This window comes from Sinohyriopsis cumingii, chromosome 12 (assembly GCF_028554795.1).
Source record: "Sinohyriopsis cumingii isolate HCF-2022 chromosome 12, ASM2855479v2, whole genome shotgun sequence".
Taxonomy (NCBI): Eukaryota; Metazoa; Mollusca; class Bivalvia; order Unionida; family Unionidae; genus Sinohyriopsis; species Sinohyriopsis cumingii.
This window is the reverse complement of record NC_142972.1, coordinates 86,255,672-86,276,305: the sequence shown is the minus strand read 5'-3', so window position 1 is coordinate 86,276,305 and position 20,634 is coordinate 86,255,672. Positions and strand designations below refer to the sequence as shown.

The following is a 20,634-nucleotide window of genomic DNA, read 5'->3' as shown; positions in this document are numbered from 1 at the left end:
AGAATTAAGAAAAAACAGTTTGAGGTAATTCAGGACGTAAAACTGTAAGTATATTTTATTTTGCCATTCTTATCACCAGCTAAAGAAAACAGTATATACATTGTTATTTGTAAGGACCAAATCCGTCATTTATACAAGGTAGCTAGCCTAAATCCGTAACATTGTATCAACGCAAAATGTCAAGACATCTGGGGTTTTTTGCAGTCCACGAAACATGTTTTAGTTCATTCAGAAACAAATAAAAAACCAGAACGTAAAGAGCCTCTTACGCGAGTGTACATGATTTGTTTACAAATCAAAAGTGCTAGCGTCTTGAGTCCATTGTTTATTTACAAAATAAGGTAGTTCGTTTATTCTCGTGAATGCTATATGTGTATTATCGCGCGCGTTTAGTATCGGGGAATATTGAACGATTCTGTCAATGTAAAGTTAACGGGGAAAAAACTGAGCATATAATAATCATTATTACGCAACACCGGCATTATTACTGCGCACATAACTCCGCCCAGATAAATTTGAACTTAGTCGCGCGCTCGACATAACTTTCGAAAGAAAATGGCGAATCTAGTTAAAATTGAAATTTGGAGTCATGTTGTGAATGAATGCGCATTGCAACAACTTTCCCATTTGATCTGGAATGAATAGATTTTAGCATATTTTTTTTTCGATTCTGCGAAATTTAGTGATTATGGACTGGATTTGTATGTGACAATTCCACATGAAATACATGGAATTGAATAAGCTAGGGAGAAGCGTGTTGACATCTGCAAATGTTTCTGTTTCTGTCATTGAATGTTTGAAACCATAATGTGGGGAAAATATGAAGTCTTTCAATTGCAATTATCAAAAAGACCCTATGGAATTTGATGCTTATTTCATGTTTAGTGCAGTAAGGAGGATGTGGTACATGGACGTTTCGCCCCATGGACGTTTCGGCCCAAGACATTTCGCCCCACTTCAATGGACATTTCGCCGCACTTCAATGGACATTTCGCCCCACATGATACATGGGCGTCTCGCCCCATGGACGTTTCGTCCCAGGACATTTCGCCCCACATTAATGGAAATATCGGACATTTATAGAAATTCATCAGCATTACACCACGTTCTTCATTTTACTTTAAAATGATCAAAAATATAATTAAGTGTCCCTTGTGATCTGAATTCTTTGGCATTATTCTAAATAGTTAAAGAGACGGCCTGCTCCAGTCGGGAGAAGTACAATTAAATAAAGTATGGACCCTCACTCGAGTACAGCCTGTCTCAGTATAATGGTAATGCGAGAAACGACATACATCATCAATCATACAAAACAATATGGTTTATTTGTCGTTTAAATTTAATACACCGTTTATTCGCAGAAATTCCAATAATTTTTTTTTAAATCCCAAATTAAATTTAAAATAATAAAACAATGACAAATTATCATTGGATGGATTGTATCCAATAAGAAAATTTAATAATAAAACGTGGATAATTTGATTTAGTGGCTGTCCCTTCCTCAAGCCAAGGTCAACTTGAAATTATGGGGAGGGATTTCGAGTACGGTGACAAAAACTGGAATAGGATGAACAACCCTGTAGATTACACTAGGGAAATACATAAGTTTGCACATCATATAAGTACAAATGCACCGCATAGAATGAAGTTTGCACAGCATATAAAGAAGTTTGCACATCATATAAGTACAAATGCACCGCATATAATGAAGTTTGCACAGCATATAAAGAAGTTTGCACATCATATAAGTACAAATGCACCGCATATAATGAAGTTTGTACAGCATATAAAGAAGTTTGCACATCATATAAGTACAAAAGCACAGCATATAATGAAGTTTGCACATCTAATAAGGAAGAAAGCACAGCATGTAATGAAGTTTGCACATCATATAAGTACAAAAGCACAGCATATACTAAATATTCTCATCTTAAGACAGCTCTGGCGTTCCATATAACTCCATATATACCATCTTGATATTGACTGTTAGAACTACAAAGCCCCCTTTTAAGCTGTCTAATTTACGCTCGCTGACTGGGTAAACGAACGGCATGATTGATAAATGGCGATATGCCAATTTCATACAAACGGTAAAAGTGGTTTTCATCAGTTTGTGTAACAGCGAAAATAAAAGGACTGCCGTATAGAAAATGATCACTGTAAACGATTGATTAATTTTCTGATCAGTCTTATTACATAAATGAAGAAAAAAGAAAAGGAAAATATTGTCTGATATAACGCACGCTGAATGTAATTGAAATGGATGAGAGTGATGGGATTATGGGGCTTAAAATTAAATCTTAACGGTAGGCCCCTAAAGTAAAATGAAGACAATGGTGTAATGCTTGTGAATTTCAATAAATGTTCGATATTTCCATTGATGTGGGGCGAAATGTCCTGGGCCGAAACGTCCATGGGGCGAAACGTCCATAATCCGGAGGATGTAATTGCACTTGTCATCGAAATTATAGTAGAATTTCGAAGTGTGTAATCAAGATTGAGAACCTATGACATGGCTCATGTAATTCGGATTTGCAGAACTAAGAAAGTACATTTTGAGGAAATTCAGGATGTAAAACTGTAATTATATTTTTTCCCATTCATATCACCAGCTAAAGAAGACAGTATATGACTTGTCACTTGTATGTTATTTGTAAGGACATTTTGTTGCGTCTGTTGTATACTGTAGCTAGCGTAAATCCGAAACAATGTTATTAACACGGATTGTGCCAAAGCAGCTGGTATGTGGCAGTCCACAAAACATCTGTTTTAGTTCATTCAGAAACAAATTTAAACAACCACAGCGTAAAGCGCCTCTTACGCGAGTGTACATGATTTGTTTACAAATCAAAAGTGTTGGCGTCTGCGTCCAGTGATTTTTTACAATAGAAAGTAGTTCCTTGATGTACGTGAATGCTATATGTGTATTGGCGCGCGGGTTCAGTATCGGGTAATACTGCACGATTCTGACAATGTCAAGTTAACGGGGGAATAATGAGCATATAATAAATAAAGGGTGTGAAATGCCTTAGGATTCAATACTGAAATTATGAAATTCTTTGCATAATTTTCATTAACTATTTTAGATTCTGTGTATGACAAACGTTTATTTTGGCGGATTTTTTTTTTAGATAGAATTAAGAACAAATGATTTTCGGTATTTCATTTAATTCCGGCTCTGGCGCTGCACCTTTAAGTTCCTGTACGTGAAAATTAGCTCCAGACGCGAGTACAACTCTAAAACTAGTATCATTTATAAGGAACTTTCGGTAACATTCTTTCCATAAGTTAGGTGAGGTTATTTATTAATATATGTTAAAATTTAAACATACACTCTTGTCCTTTGGGTGGGGCGCAAGTTCAATACCGCGTGGTAGAAGCAGTGTGCGTTCCTGTTTAAGTTTTGCATTCAGAGATTTCTGTGTAGGGTAAATTGACCATACTCTGACATGAGTAACCATTAATTTCCCAGTGTCCATCGGCGACCGAATGCTAAGACGGACGCTTTAAAATATGTCTCAGTTTCGCTTAATTTGCTTCAAATCATGGTCATCCATTAGAAACAATAGTGTTTCATTTCATGAACAAATTGGTTTTATCAATTAAACTATGTGTACATGTCCCCCTATCTTTTCTTAATTGATTTATCTTGGTATTTAGAACTTACTACAGCCAAAGGAATAAATCTGAATCTGAATCACCTACATTCAGTGGAAATTGCATGTCTTACTTGCATTTACCAACAGTTGTAAATAAATCTAATGCGGAATAGGGTACCTCTCCAGTTGTCTCCCATTATTATACGTGGACCATTTTCATCGATTCACTTCCTTCATCATCACTTGGACTAGGTATTGATGACGTAGGCCTATCTGTCACAAAATCGGACCCGAATTACATTCCCATATTACATGCAAACATATCACCAACGAATAAAATGATATAAGTATCTACCGGTTGAAAACACTATCGATGGCTTCTTAGATAATGCATACTACAATCCGAAATTTAAGAGACCCTGATGACTTATTAGTTCATATAAGAACAACTAAACAAGGTAATGCTACAAAAAATCAATCGTTCATGTGCTATGATATGCCGTCAATAAACAAGTAATGTGCATCAAAAAGTTGCATAATCTTCCGCCATCTTTATTACAAAGATAAAATTTAATCAGTGCTTATTTTTGAACTATTCAATTCAAAATGACAGAATAAATAGACACTAGCAGTAATGGCTTGTCTAGTCGTCGACTGATCAAATTTTGTTTTGTATACAAGTTGTTTATTTAGTTCAGTGCCTTGTGAATAATTTCTAAATCAGGAAAGAGGAAGAGTCATTAGCCTGAATCGCTCAATATTTCACATGCGTACAATAACCTCGTATTCTACATTTGTCTGTGATATGACAAGGCTAACTTAGACATCGCAAATGGTGTCGTGATGTATTTGAAACCAGTATTCATTGGTGCTAACTCGGTTATTAGACGTCCCTAGCATGATTCTGAAAGACCTTAAATCCCAATTCTCCAACACCCACCTATCTTTTTTATTTTAAAAATAAATTCTTTAATAATTAAAATTTAAAATTTAGGTAATGGTAGGACATGATTTTGTGGCTCTTTCAAAATAATACATGGGACAATCCAATCACGGGCTTAAAGGACTTACGGTACTAATTATATGAAAGAATGGGAACCAGTTTAGAAACGGGCGGAGATAAAATACAGTACAAAGTGGTCGGATGGTCATGCTTTTCTGATAATGAAACGAAGATTATTTAATATTTTTAAAACTCATGAAGAGCTTATTCCTATATTCCTATTAGTAACTGCAAAAAAGAGACACTGTTTTACTGATAAATTTTCAGTTCTTTTACAAACTTGACTTTGAAAAACTATTCCTGAAAATAGCTCCTGATTCTTTAGGTTCTGAATTGAAAACCGCGACTAATACGGTTTTTTTCTCTACATAGAACTTTCATCGAGGATGGGTCTATTCTGAGCAATAAGAACGTTCTGAATTTGTAATATCATAGTGATTCCAAAGGTTTGTAATGAGAGCTGAATTAATGCCGGGAGTCCTAAAACGTCCGGCAGACATGTAGGATCTTAATGGTGTGGGTATTTCCCATGGCATTGTTCATTACGCTCTCGTAACAAGATGCCAACAAGCCGGCGACTAGACAAACATAGCACACGCAACACTACAGAACACACTCATTATTAATTCAAGGAGTATGAAATCATGGCTAAATAGCACGTATTCTCACTGTCCTAGTGTTCTAAAAGCAGAGTTAAGCCTGACCTAAATTATGATAGCAATAACATAAAAAGCGAAGACAATTATCTAACGTAGTGCTTGTTTATGAGGCTCCGTAGCAGACAAAAGCTGGTCCAATCAGAATGTTGCCGTTGCAATTCTAAGGTCATATGTCGAGAAATCCAATAACACGTGTTGTATCAAATTTCATTTTCTAGATGCAGAGTTTATAATTTTTCTATGATGAATTATAGAGTGGTGGTTTAAAGTTCTATTTCCTATGGCGACGTTTTACAGTGTATATTTTGAATTACACAGCGGTGGTTGAAATTCCAATATCATATGTCGAGAATCCCCAATTCACACGTTGTATGTAACATTTTGACGAAAGTTCCGTTTCATAGGGCCAGTATTTAGATTTCATATGTTGAATTAAACAGCAACGAGAAGCGGCCTCCTTGTTTAAAAATAACGCAGTCCGGTCACGAGAGCGACCTCTAGCGAAGACATTCATAGTAATTCTCGACCTGTGGATGGTAACTTTCAAACTGTAAATGCGTGAAATGTGATTGCGCCTCAAAATTGAATACACGAATGATGTATCTTAATAATCGATATTATTTTGAATTGCTACATTGGACCTTGTGTAATGTTACTTTTAACACTAACACATCATTTCACCATATACAAATAACAATTCTGACAAACACAATAAAATGTCCAATCAGCGCTGTGTAATTTAGCAGATACAATCTAAAAACTATCATACGAAATGGAACTTTCAGTACAATCCATGGGATTCAACATGTTAAATTGAAACTCTCGACATATGACATTAGAATTTAAACAACCGCCATGTAATTTAGAATGTACAATCTAAAATCTCGACATTGGACTCCGAATTTTCAACCAGTGCTGTGTAATTCAACAGATGATATCAAAATACTCATGTGAAATGGAACTTTCAACATAAACTCTTTGAACCAGTACGTAAATTAGGACTTCTCGAAGTTTGACATTGAAATTTCAACCACCGCCGTGTAATTCAAACGATACAATCTAATTCAAACGATACAATCTAAAACATCGACATAGAAAATATAACTTTCACCTACTACTGTTTAATTAACAGATACAATCTAAAATCTCGACCTAGAAATGGAAATTTAAGGACAGGCATTTTTGATACAACACGTCAAAAATGGAATTCTGGACATATGACCTTAATTTCAACGCCAACATTCTGATTGTACCACCTTTTGTCCGCTACGGCGCTTCGTACTTGTTTGCATTCGGAAAGCGAGTCTAAATGATCTAACCCTCAAGTCACAAAGGTTATATTATTATTTTTAGACCACAAGGGTTCTGGAAAATTAAACACGTCGAGCTATGTGGATTTAGGTTATCGTTTATATTGTTTGGCGCTGCAAAGAACAAGCTTGTAATGTTGGTTTAAAATTCGGTAGTTTTGCATCTTTAATGTGTGGATGTACACTTGCTATTTATATTTGTCGTTAAATATACTGACATTCCCAGATATTGCAGCTCAAAGCCCCTGTTGTATACCCCTGTCTTTTACTGTTGTTATTGTATTATATCTGAAAATGTTTATTTTTATCTAATTCTTTGAAACCCGATGACGGGCGAAGTAGTTTACCATTCAAATCTACGCTAGTAGCCTAAAAACTCCAAAATCTTTATCTTTCACGCATTTGCTGTTTCATTCTTATGAAGAACTATCAAACCATAATGAAGACCTTATATGCAGCGATACATTTAGTTGTTTGATAAACGCAGGACCGCTCTGGTCACCTAGTGGTTAGAGCGTCCGCCTCGGAAGCGGGAGGTCGTGGGTTCGAACCCCGGCCTAGTCATACCAAAAAACTTACAAAAATGGTACTTACAGCTACCTCGCTTGGCGCTCAGCATTAAGAGGTTAGTGTTAGGACTGGTCGGCCTGGTGTCAGGATAATGTGACTGGGTGGGACATCATGCTACGTGTCTGCGGCATGTTCCCCCAGTGCTAGACATTACTATAAACTGCCACGCTGCAGACATCGTAGCGATATGACTGAAACATTGTTAAAGCTACGTTAAAAATCCAGATCATACACACACACACACTTGAAGTTAATATATAGCTAAAATGGACCTAGAAGAGATATAACATTATGCAACTTTTTAGATTTAATGATGCTATTAACACTTTGCAAGTAGGTTGTACCATCCCAATGTATTTGCTATTGTAGGACATGTAGCTATTCCGCTTTCTGGACGTATTTTATTACTCTGAACGGACAAAGTCACACACAAAATTTTGATCTATCGTATACATATTTCACTTTGGTTTATTTCATTTATGTCTTTTATAATTACTTAAGAAAATAGAAAATGTCTGGCACTATAAACTCGAACAATAGCCAGGTAACATAATATCAAACAACGTAGATTTTCAGTCTCTGTATGGTCAGGTATTCATTTGTAGCTGTCATTTGTTGATATGAGATATTGTCTGTTTCCAGGTTGAGATATATTTTTTATCAAGCTGAAAATTGTTCACTATGTCAACAAGAATTTAGTTTTCAGAACGAAGCCTGATATGGGTTTGTATTTTGAGGATTTTTAACACAGCTTTAACACTTTTAGTCGTATCACTATGATGTCTGCAATTTGGCAGTTTATGGTGATGTCTAACACTGTGGCATCAAGTCGCAAACACGAGGCAGCATGTCCCACCCAGTCACATTATCCTAACACCAGGCTGACCAGTCCTAACACTAACCTCTTAATGATGAGTGCCAAGCTAGGCAGCTGCAAGTACCATTTTTATAATTCCTTGATAGACTTAGTCGGGGTTCGAAACCGCAACCTTCCGTATCGGAGACCGACGCTCTAACCACTTAAGCCACCGGAACGGTCGCAACCTGTTGCCTATTCTCCATTAAGCCATACTTTACGCCGCCATATTCTTTTATATTTGCATACATGCAAGAACGTACCAGTTTCTTCATAAATTATTTGTGACATTTAGTTTGTTTCCTTGTATCGTGATTAATATCGCTTTTTGTGTCCTCACAACTTATCTATGGAAGATACATATACTTTAGCCATATTCGTCATCCATCTCGTCCTGTCATGTCACAACACATCGTGTACAGTGTCCATTCCGTCATGTCATGTCACACCACATCGTGTCCAGCGTCCATCCCGTCCAGTCATGTCACAAAACATCATGTCTAGTGTCCGTCTCGTCCAGACATTCCACAGCACATCTTGTACAGCGTCCATTCCGTCATGTCATGTCACACCACATCACGTACAGCGTCCATCCCGTCTCGTCATGTCACAAAAGAATATGTCGTCGCGAATCGGCTTAATAACTATATTCAAACAGCGTGGATTGAAACTAAATTTGAGGTAGAACTTTAAGATAAAAAGACTGAGCCACGTTTGGTTGTCACCATTTTACGACGTTTAACAGCGTTATGATTCAGTTTAACTTAGAACTTTGTACCCTTCAGTTTAATAATGTTTGTTGGCGTCCTCTCTGTCGTACTGACCAATACCTAGTTTGTTAAATATATTGTTGTATCAAATATTGAGCAAACTCCCGCCGCCTAATTAAATATTAATATCAGTTGTGGCACGAGGCAGAAAATATGTACTGAAAGATAAAAGTAAAAACAAAAATGTTGCGAATGACATCCAACTGCTGAATAATGGCGTGTGTGTCTATCTGTCTGTTTAAATTAGACGAGCGAAGTTCATCAAAAGCGTTGGTATTATAATGTTATTTTCCGAATGTTGCTTCTTCTTTATCACATTGTAACCTGCACAATATTTGCACTCAAACTAATAACCTTCCCATCATAAAAAATATACATGTTTTATTTTATGTTTTAAAGTTTGATATAGAAATTGATGATGGAATATATACAATGAAATCAAATCTATCACTTATAAACATAGTGTTGCGCTTGTTGAGGGGACAGGGGCAAGTTATGTACAAAATTAATGCCGCAATCAGCGACCTAGTATACAAAAAATCATAAAAAATCAAATACGCAAGTGAAGTCAAAAAGGTCCATATTTTTGGATAACTATGTTAAAACAAAGCATACGAATATTATCCTTTTGACCAAAGAAGTCAATGACAGTTCATAGCATAAGAAATGTATGCAACCCAACCCCAAATTTAAACCTGGAATTTTCATGTCCAGAGGTCATTTTTGACACGATGTGATGCTCATAGTGCAAACACAACCCCTTTTCCTAGATGACAGTTCTGCAAAACAGTGTGTACTAAACAGACTGATGCAATTGAAAATAGTTGTCATCCAAGCCGTTTTTGAGATATTCTACTTGCCCCAAACCCATATGTTTACTGCTATGGGAGACAAGCTCTTCTTCCTAGCCGATTATTGGTATTTTACTATCAACATACCGCAGATTAACTATCGAAGGTGTACATGCATGACATCAATTTCAAGAACAACACAAGCCCGAAATACCTAGTTCACAAATATATCCATATCTTTAAATTGTAAATAATAATAGCTGAAAAGGTCACACCATAGCCTTAAGTTAAGAAATTTACCTGGGGCCAATTTACGAAACTGTACCCTGCCACCTTAAGAATTTGGCTGAATATGGTTTTGTGTCAAAGGTTGTGTACATATCACATATTTTATCTATTAAAATGGTATAAAAGAAAACGTTTTGTATACAAAACTAAAAATGGTATTACGCTTTTAGAAAAGTGACTACTTTGCGGCAAAAAGCACTGCATTATTTACGTTGTGAGTTATGACTGACTGCATTTCTTGAAAGATTTCAAATTGTTCGCAGCCTACAATGCTTTTGGCCCTTGTTTACCACCATAACGTCAGGACAGAATCAAAATTCCTTTACAGTGTTTCGTGAATGTCAAGAAGAGATTTGGAAGTTATAAATTTTAATAGGGAATGACATAAATATGTTAGTTGTCAGTGACAGACGTGAAAAGTTTCTATTTATTTTTCTTGCAAACTTGAAGAAATCGCACATTTTAAGCAAATAATGTGCTTTAGATGTACTTTTAGACTGATATAAACAAGCAGTTCCTACCCTTTCGTTATCATTCTGGAGATGCTAATAGCAGCATGTTACGGGGTACAAAAGTTGCAAAAATAACATCCAACACAAAGTATATTCCCAGCCAATTTTTAATGTTCACCCAAGCTAGGGCTCAAGACGACTGCACTTTACAGAGAACAATTCTTTAGTTTTACACCAGGGCAATAGTTTATCAAAACAACAGTGATGACAAATGCAGACTCCCAACTCCTATGGGTCAGAATCTTTATCAGTATCAGATGTGAACTAGGTAGAATTTGTTTCTAACATTACCATATCTGACCGCTTAAAATCCTTTAAACTAAAACTACCATGTACACCACTATCTCTTGTCGTAATGATAATCATATTTATACAAATAAATTGGAGGGGAATGTTAAGCATTAATATGACAACACCTTCCCCCTTAAGAGAAAACAGTTTTCGAACAAAATTATAAAGGATGGACAAGCAAGATCGAAGGGTTAATATTTGGCTGTATACAGTTCTGTGCAATTACCTTACTTCAAGAAATTTGAAAGTTCTAGCATCTCCCTGGCAATTAGAGTTCTATCAAATAGTATATAGTGCAAGCATTCAATGACTCGCTAAATATTTCCATATTCCGAATACAACATTTAGCATAACATCTAAAACAAACATTTTGGATTCACTTAAAATCAAACTGATGTGCATTACGAAAGTACTTAATTAGCACACAAGCTATAACACACATTATCATATGGGTCTTAATTCAGATAAGTCCAACAAGAATGAACACTAAAACACATGGTCTTAGACTCCAGCACGTGACAATCCATCAGCATTTGCATTCTCTGCTTCCCGACGGTGTTTGATCGTGAACTCATATGGTTGCAGACACAGGGACCATCTCAGAAGCCGTTGGTTTTTTCCTTTGTTTTGGCTTAGCCAAGTTAGTGGGTTATGGTCAGTTTCAACACTGAATGGAGCACCACACAATTAGTAGTGAAGAGATTCTATCGCCCATACTATCGCAAGGCATTCTTTCTCAATTGTAGAATAATTTTGCTCCCTGGGCAATAGTTTGCGGCTGAGATATGCTATCGGATATTCGTCCTTATTGTCATTGTACTGACTCAAAACAGCTCCAATGCTCGCATCACCTGCATCCGTTTGCAGTACAAATGGGCGTTCAAAAACAGGATTGATCAGGATAGGTGCCTTTACAAGTGCATTCTTCAAATCACTGAATGACTTAACAGCTGTCTCATCCCATGTAACACGATTTGGCTGACCCTTCCTTGTCAAAATACAAAGCGGAGCCGAGAGCTCAGCGAAATTCCTGATGAATTTTCAATAATAGCCCACCATTCCTAGAAAGGATCGAACCTCTTTCTTTGTTGTCGGGAGTGGGAAGTCAACCATAGCTTTGACTTTGCTGTGGTCTGGTTTAATTTGCCCTCCGCCAACAACGTGACCAAGGCAAACAATAGTATCCTTTCCATTGTCACACTTGGAAGGTCTAACTGTCAGATTGTTTTCTCGCAATCTCTCCAAGACTGCTCGTAGATCCTGAAGGTGGTCATCCCAGGTCTCACTATAAATAATGATGTCATCAAAGTAAGATGCAACATTACGTAATTTGGCCAGCAACAGGTCCATCATGCGTGAAAATGTAGCAAGTGATGTTTTCATCCCGAAAGGCATAACGGTAAATTCATAAAGTCCAAAGGGTGTCACAAAAGCAGATTTCTTCTGCGCTTCTTTTGACAGAGGTACCTGCCAGTAACCTTTGGTCATATCGAGTTTGCTAATATATTTTGCAGTTCCCAACTTCTCAAAAAGTTCGTCTATCCTTGGTGTAGGATAGGCATCAAAGAGTGTGACATGGTTCAATTTTCGGTAATCAACACAAAGTCGCAGACTTCCATCTTTCTTTTGAACAAGTACAATTGGTGAATTCCATGGGCTTGTAGATGGTTTTATCAATTCTTGCTGTAACATTTCGTCTACTATAGCTCTGACTTCAGCCCTTTTTGCATGGGGAATACGATAGGGTTTCTGCGTGATTGGAATGTCTGTTGTTGTTCGAATGTTGTGAGTGATCAAGTTGGTTTTGCCTGGTTTTGAAGTTAGCACGTCTTCAAACTCCGAGCATAATCTTCGCACCTGTTCCCGCTGTTCTTTCATCAGTCCACCATTCAGACTGATTTTGTCTAAACTCTCCATGTCGGCCAGTAGGAATTCAATCCGTCCTCCTCCATCAAATTCATCACACACAGTTGTTGATAACAGTACAGATCTCTTGTACTGACGTAATAGGTTACTATGGTAGGTTACTTGTCCTCGCCTACCACCAATGTTAATCTTGTAATTAACGTCATTAACCTTACTAATGACACGATAAGGTCCCTTCCAGTGAGCTTTCATCTTCGATGCATCAGATGGCAACAAAACTAGGACCTCATCTCCCGGCCTAAATTCCCGTTTGGTAGCATTTTTGTCGTACCATGATTTAACTTTCTTGTGACACTGAGTCAGATTTTCTTTCACTAACTCACTTACATCAACCAGTCTCTGGCGAATCGAAAGCACATGTTCTACAACTGATTTATGTGTCTCACCCTCACCGGTGAATAGATCCTTACGACTCTCCATCGGCCCTCTTACTGGCCAACCATACAGCAGCTCAAACGGCGAAAACCCAGTTGCTTCATGTGGTACATCCCTATAGCAAAACAGTGCATAAGGCAGCATCACATCCCAGTCTTCACCGTTCGTGGAACACAGTTTCTTCAAGACAGCTTTGCGTGTGCCATTCAATCTTTCGACCTTTCCATTGGATTGTGGCCTGTAAGGAGAAGTTGTGATCCCCTTGATGTTCAACATCTTGTAGAGTTCTTTCAGAAGTGTGCTTGTGAAGTTGGTACCTTGGTCTGTAAGGATAATCCTAGGTATACCAACCCGACTAAATAGGCCAATTAAGGCGTTGGCCACTGTTTTGGCATCAATGTCCTTCAAAGGAATTGCTTCCGGATACCTGGTAGCTTCAACTACTATGGTTAGTATATATTTTTTCCCCGCCTTTGTGCGCTGTAGTGGGCCAACGATATCCATCGCAATCTTGACAAAAGGGTCAGACACAATTGTTGGACACACCATTGGAGCTTTCTTCTTCCCTGTTCTCCTTGCTGTCTTTTGACAGATGTCACAGGCCTGACAGTGCCTCTGAATATCTCCAAACATTCCTGGCCAATAAAATGCGGTTGTTATTCTTGCTTTCGTTTTCTCCCTTCCTAGATGACCAGCAAGCGGTCTATCATGTGCCAACTCTATCACTGTTTGACGTAACTGCTTTGGCAAAACTAATTGGATTCCATATTTTTCTCCATCCGACGACTTCCACTTCCGTTTTAAAATTCCATGCTCCCAAAAAAATGCTTTGTCCATGCCTTCTACTTCACTTGCAGATGACAGGGCCTTTTCCCTCATTCCAGCCAACGAGCTGTCATTCTTTTGATACTGAGAAATTAATTCCACATTAACATCGTGCAGCTGATCAAGCGACAAGTTCTTTTCATCAGCCTCATCTTCACGATGGATGTCATCCGCATCCTCATCAGGACCATGATCACTATCTTCGTCCGAAAATAGCCTATCTAGATGCATGTCATCCAATTCATGGGATCGGACCCCACATTCTTTTATTTTCCTTTCACTTTCTTCAGCGTCCTCTTTCTGCGCTCTTGCCTGGTTCCTCGTTACTACCATAGTCCTTTTTTTCCTACGTAGAATGTCCATACCCAGCAGCGCTTGTGCTGCCAAGTCAGATACCAGTCCAACCTGGACATGACCCTTGTAATATGGCGTGTCTAATTCTACTATGGCTAATTTCGCCTCAAAAGGCTGTCCAATGGCAGTGTAGAGTGTCAGGTTCTGTCCTTCAAGGATACATGACTTATCGACAAGGTCCTCACGTATCAAACTCATTTCTGCGCCTGTATCTTTAACAAATAATACTTCCTTGTTGTTCAGTGTTCCCGGTACATTTATTAACCGTTCACCAATGGTATTCTGGACAAAGTAGGTTGCTTGATTTTGTTTTCTGCTGGGACAGTCACGCAAAACATGACCCTTCTGGTGACATTTATAGCACTTTTTGTCTCCATAGGATTTTTCTATCAAACCAGTTTTCTTGGACTGAGGTGAACTTGACGCTTGGTTATTTGCTTGTTGTCGGCTGTACTTATGGTCGAACTTGCTGTCACTGATGGGCAAAACATAATCCTCAGCAGCATCGACAACAGAGCCATTACCTTTATTACGCCTTATCCACTGGGCCTGCACTGGTGGGAGAGCCTTCAAGAAGTATTCATCTGCTAACCATCTATGTGGATCACGACTATCAATGAACCGTGTTAAATACTGCTCTATACGTGCCATCAGACCTCTGTATGTTTCATTAGCATCCCTTCTTATGCTAACTAACTGGCTGAAATATTCATGAGGTCTTTTCCCAAACCTATTTATCAGGGCCTTTCTTAGCTCAACATAGCTTTTACTTGTTTGTTGTGCTACTTCTCTTGCCTCCCCTGTTAGCAGCGTTCTCAGTTGCAGGGTTTTCATTTCTTCGCCCCATTTGGCGTGATCAGCCACGGCGTCAAATTCTGAGAGAAATGTAAGAATGTCTTCATTCGCTTGATGATTGTAAGTTTGAAGATTGACTTTGAATGGGAGGCTGTCATTCTTTTTATCTATGTCTTTCTGATGTTTCACCCTCTCGATCTCTAACTCCATCTCTTTAAGTTTAAGACTGTGCTCCATTCGCAACTTCTCCCTTTCAAAGTCTAATTTTTGTCTCTCAATTGCACATTCCCTCTCTAACTGTAACCGGTCACGTTCAGTTTGCCTGTTGGTGTCCTTGGATGTTTTTAGTTTGCTCTGTGTTTTCTTTAGTTTTCTTACAGGCTGCTCTTCCTCTATTTCCATGTCATATGGTTCTTCACCACTGAAGTCTCCCTCAATATCTGTGAATTGCATCAAATTTGTTTGCTGTTTCCGTCTGGTTCTATCCCTTGCAATGCTGTGTTCTTCAACAATCGTTCCTACTTCCTCATCTATAACGCTACCTTGGGTCGTCATTTCAATCCTTATTTTGTTTATCCTTGGCTTAACAGGAATCACTGACACAAAGTTACAGAGTATATCCAACAGCAATTTGCAGCTACACTACTCAGACGAAAAATACTTTGGTACTTGTGCTGTTTCAATGTTACTGTCAAATTTCCAACAATTTTGCTATCCCACCGCTGCCACCAAAATTGTTACGGGGTACAAAAGTTACAAACAATAACATCCAACACAAAGTATATTCCCAGCCAATTTTTAATGTTCACCCAAGCTAGGGCTCAAGACGACTGCACTTTACAGAGAACAATTCTTTAGTTTTACACCAGGGCAATAGTTTATCAAAACAACAGTGATGACAAATGCAGACTCCCAACTCCTATGGGTCAGAATCTTTATCAGTATCAGATGTGAACTAGATAGAATTTGTTTCTAACATTACCATATCTGACCGCTTAAAATCCTTTAAACTAAAACTACCATGTACACCACTGTCTCTTGTCTTAATGATAATCAATATTTATACAAATAAATTGGAGGGGAATGTTAAGCATTAATATGACGGCAACACAGCAATCATGTTGTGTGTGTGTATGTTTGTTTGGATGGTGGGGGTTTAATCACATCAACAATCTAGCTAATCTGGAGAGATCAAAGTTTAATCAATTAACATTAGACCATGCTGAAATATTGATATACTGATGTGTGGGATCCTGTTAAACTTACAAAGTGACATATCAAATAAATGCATTGATACATAGCCACTGAAACTGACCACACATATACAATTGCTGAATACAATTTAACAGAGAAATGTCTTCTCAGACACCAATTTACTTACAACTGACTTTAATGATTTCTGGAGTTTACAAAATCATAGTAAATAATAAGATAAGATATAGAATAAATATTTACAGTGGGAAATTCAGTTCAAGGTAAAAAGCATTTCACCTGCTTGGCTTTAATAAGTACGTACCATAAAACAACTCCTGCGGAAGCTAAATCTGTCCGACAGAAAGTCACTCTTGTGCATGTGGATCAAAATGAGTATCTGTATGAGATTGAAGCTATTGTTTCTTTCAGCACTACTAACCGATTAATCCTAATCTTTTACCATGCAAACTGAAACCTGCAAAAAGGAAAGAAACAAGTGATATTGATTTACTTTTAATATTCAGTGAAAACATAAGAATTTCAAAAGAGAAACTGTATGTGTATTGTCAAATGCATGAAACTGCCACTTAATTTTAAGCTTTTCCCCCTTTGTTAACTGAACCTAGAAATTTCAAGATATATACATAACACTGAAGCATTTCCTATTATCACCCACGTGTGAGATATGAATCTCTTACGTCAACTTCACAGTTTGGTCATGAAGCTAGAAATTATGTCGGTGTGCTAAAAACTTTCATTCTTCTCACCAAAATACAGCAAGTTATATTCCATATGCATCACTATTTCTAAGACCGTTCTACTGGTGGCATTCAATATTCACAACAGTATGTTTATGTATGCTAAGTTAGTAAACCCCGACAGAAAATCCGGAGATGGAGTCCCTAAGGCGGTCTGACATTGACTTCAACGTCATTCCGGCAACTCCTGCGACGCCGTTGGTGCCAAGCTGTATCGGCATTCGTCGTTCCCTTGGGCCCACCAGCTGCGAGGAGAGGGGGGATCTGCTGCATGGACAACAGCTGATTCTCCATACCACCCTGCCCAGGCTTCATAGCTCCACTGGAGAGGACACTCCAGCGTCGTCGTACAGCGTCGGCACAACACGAGAAGTAGCAGTTTACCGGTTCTAAGTCAAAGCTCGATTGGCGTAGAGCTTGACGCCAGGGGTTACTTCTGACGGTGGGATAGATCACCAGGTCTCACTGGACAGCTACCGCCCGCCTCAAGCTGGGCAGCCCCCAGTCAGGAAGGTGCTGCCCGCCATGGCCTGCCTTCTTCACTGGGTGCGTGGAGCTTAGAGAACCATCTCGACAAGTGGGCCACAAAACTCCGCACCAGGAAAGACTTAAAGAACAAATAAGAAGACTCAAACTCTTCGTTTTGCAACCTGGAACATCAGGACCATGTGTCCTGGATTGACCGCTGACCTACAGTAAGATCGACGACGCACGGAAGACTGCCGTCATTGACAGAGAACTCTCCCAACTGAACATCGACATTGCCTGCCTCCAAGAGACCCGACTGGCTGACAGCGGTACCATCAGGGAAGCCAATTACACGTTCTTTTGGCAGGGGAAGCCCTCGGATGAACCTAGGCAGCATGGTGTAGGCTTTGCCGTAAAGAACACGCTAATCGCCTTCATTGAACCTCCATCAACAGGTACTGAGAGAATCCTTGCCCTCCGGCTTTCAACATCCTTAGGCCAGGTCAACATCTTCAGCGTGTACGCCCCAACCTTCTGCTCCACCCACGAGGAGAAAGACAAGTTTTATGAGGCTCTGGATCAGGCAATATCCAGTATCCCCAACAATGAAAGCCTTTACTTACTAGGAGACTTCAATGCTAGAGTGGGAGCTGACCATGAGGCCTGGTCCACCTGTCTCGGCTTTTACGGAAGGGGCAAGATCAACGAGAATGGTCAGCGACTGCTGGAGATGTGCTGCTTCCACAGCCTATGTGTGACCAACACTTTCTTCAAATGCAAGGTGATCCACCAGGTGTCGTGGAGACACCCACGTTCACGCCACTGGCACCAGCTAGACCTCGTCATCACCAGGCGTGCAGAACTGGCCAGTGTTCTCCTCACCCGCAGCTACCACAGCGACACGGACCATTCCTTTGTGGCCAGCGAGGTGCGAATATTACCCAAGAAGCTGCACCACGCCAAGAAGAAGGGTCACCACACATCAACACCTGCTGTGCAAGCAACCCAGAGAAAACACAGCAGTTCATCAGCAAACTGAAGGAAGCCCTCACCAAAGTGACACCTGATGACACCATTGACTCCAAGTGGTCCCATATCCGTGACTCTGTGTACAATTCAGCCATCACAGCTTACGGGAAGAGGGAGCGAAAGAATGTCGACTGGTATGAGGCAAACTGGGAGGAGATGGAGCCCGTGACTGAAACAAAGACGAAAGCTACAAGACCGCCCCTCTCAAGTCCAAGACGGGCGAAGTCATCACAGACCAGGGGAAACAACTGCAGCGATGGGTTGAGCACTATCTCGAGCTATATGCAACCCAAAACAATGTCACTGGAACTGCCCTGGACGTCATTCCAGACCTGCCTGTCATGGAGGAGCTAGACACACAGCCCACCCTGGAAGAGCTTGGAAAAGCCATCGATTGCCTTGCCTGTGGGAAGGCTCCTGGAAGCGACGGCATTTCGCCTGAAGTCGTCAAGAGCGGAAAACCAGCACTGCTCCAGCCCCTACACATACTCCTCTGCCTTTGCTGGGAACAGGGATACATCCCACAGGACATGCGTGACGCCAACATCGTCACTTTGTACAAAAGCAAAGGAGACCGTAGCGACTGCAACAACTATCAGGGCATCTCCCTCCTCAGCACCGTCGGAAAGGCTTTCGCCTGTGTTGCCTTGGCGCGCTTGCAGATCCTAGCCTTCCGCGTCTACCCAGAGTCCCAGTGTGGATTTCGAGCCACCAGGTCAACTGTAGACATGATCTTCTCACTACGTCAGCTGAAGGAGAAGTGTCGCGAGCAGCAGATGCCCCTCTACATTGCCTTCATAGACCTGACGAAGGCGTTTGACCTGGTTAGTCGGAGTGGACTCATCAGACTCCTGCAGAAGATCTGCTGCCCCCCCCCCCACGTCTGCTTGCTGTCATCATGTCGTTCCACGAGAACATGCACATCACAGTGTGCTTTAATGATGCAACATCTGAAGCATTCCCAGTCATCAGCGGAGTCAAACAAGGCTGTGTCCTTGCGCCGACGCTCTTTGCCATCTTCTTCTCCATGCTTCTCCAGTACGCATTCATGGACTGCAGCGAGGGAGTGTACATCCATACCAGGGCTGACGGCAAGCTGTTCAACATCGCCCGTCTCCGTGCTAAGACTAAAGTCACAGAGGTACTTATCCGTGAATTGCTCTTCGCCGACGATGCAGCCTTGACATCACACACGGAAGATGGACTTCAGCAGCTGGTATGCCGCCTCTCCCATGCTTGTAAGGAATTTGGACTGACCATCAGTTTGAAGAAAACGAACGTCATGGCGCAGGACGCAGACTCCCCTCCCTCTGTCACCATCAATGGGTACAACTTGGAAGTTGTCGAGAACTTCACATACCTCGGGTCTAACATCTCCAGCTCACTCTCTATTGATTCTGAGGTGATGGCCAGACTTAACCAGAGGGTCTGGAACAACCCCAACCTCACAGAGAAGACCAAAGTGCGTGTCTACCAAGCCTGCGTGCTCAGCTCACTTCTCTACAGCAGTGAAACATGGACCACCTATGCAAGACATGAGAGGAAACTCAACAGCTTCCACCTGAGATATCTGCGGTGCATTCTGCACATCCAGTGGCAGGACAAAGTACCCAACACAGAGTTCTAGAACGCGCCAACATGAACAGCATGTTCTCTATTCTCAGCGAGAGGCGCCTTCGCTGGCTTGGCCATGTCAAGAGAATGGACCCAGGCCGCATTCCCAAGGACCTGTTAAATGGGGAGTTAGCAGAAGGTGCACGACCAACTGGACGACCACATCTGCGCTATAAAGATGTCTGCAAGAAGGATATGAAGACGGCAAACATCAATGTCAACGACTGGGAGAGCTGTGCAAACAACCGTTCCAGCTGGCGTCTAGCTGTCAGGCAGGGAGTTCAAAACGCAGAGGAAGAGAGCAAAAAAACATAAGCTGAAAGGAGAGCTAGAAAGAAGGATAAACAAAAGCTTACTTTGGAGCTACGCCATCGTCTCCCGTAGACGGACGGATGCCAAGCATGTTTATGTATGATTCCTTTGAAGCCTATCTGCTCCTGTGGAGTTAAATTACTTTTAAGAATGCATGTTGACATCTTATACAATTGTTTCTGTGTGTCTGTATTGAAATGTGAATAATATTCATAAAAATAGGGGTGTGAACCTTGACATCTACAGAAAGAGCAAGACAATACATTATGGTCATCATTTTGTTCCCGTATTTAGTAAGTTAAGTCCAAAATATGCTACTTTGTCATGATGTAAAC

The 20,634-nt window shown here is 40.1% G+C and overlaps 1 protein-coding gene across 1 annotated transcript; it reads right to left on the bottom strand.

The window, feature by feature from the left end:
- Nucleotides 1–4,812: 4,812 nt before the first annotated feature.
- On the bottom strand, nt 4,813–15,479 carry LOC149786899 (uncharacterized). The gene is made up of 2 exons (XM_089975991.1): nt 12,117–15,479; nt 4,813–4,830 (listed from the first exon to the last, which is right to left on the bottom strand). The coding sequence occupies exons 1-2, from the start codon at nt 15,477–15,479 to the stop codon at nt 4,813–4,815; spliced, it is 3,381 nt and encodes a 1,126-aa protein (XP_089832117.1).
- Nucleotides 15,480–20,634: the final 5,155 nt, after the last annotated feature.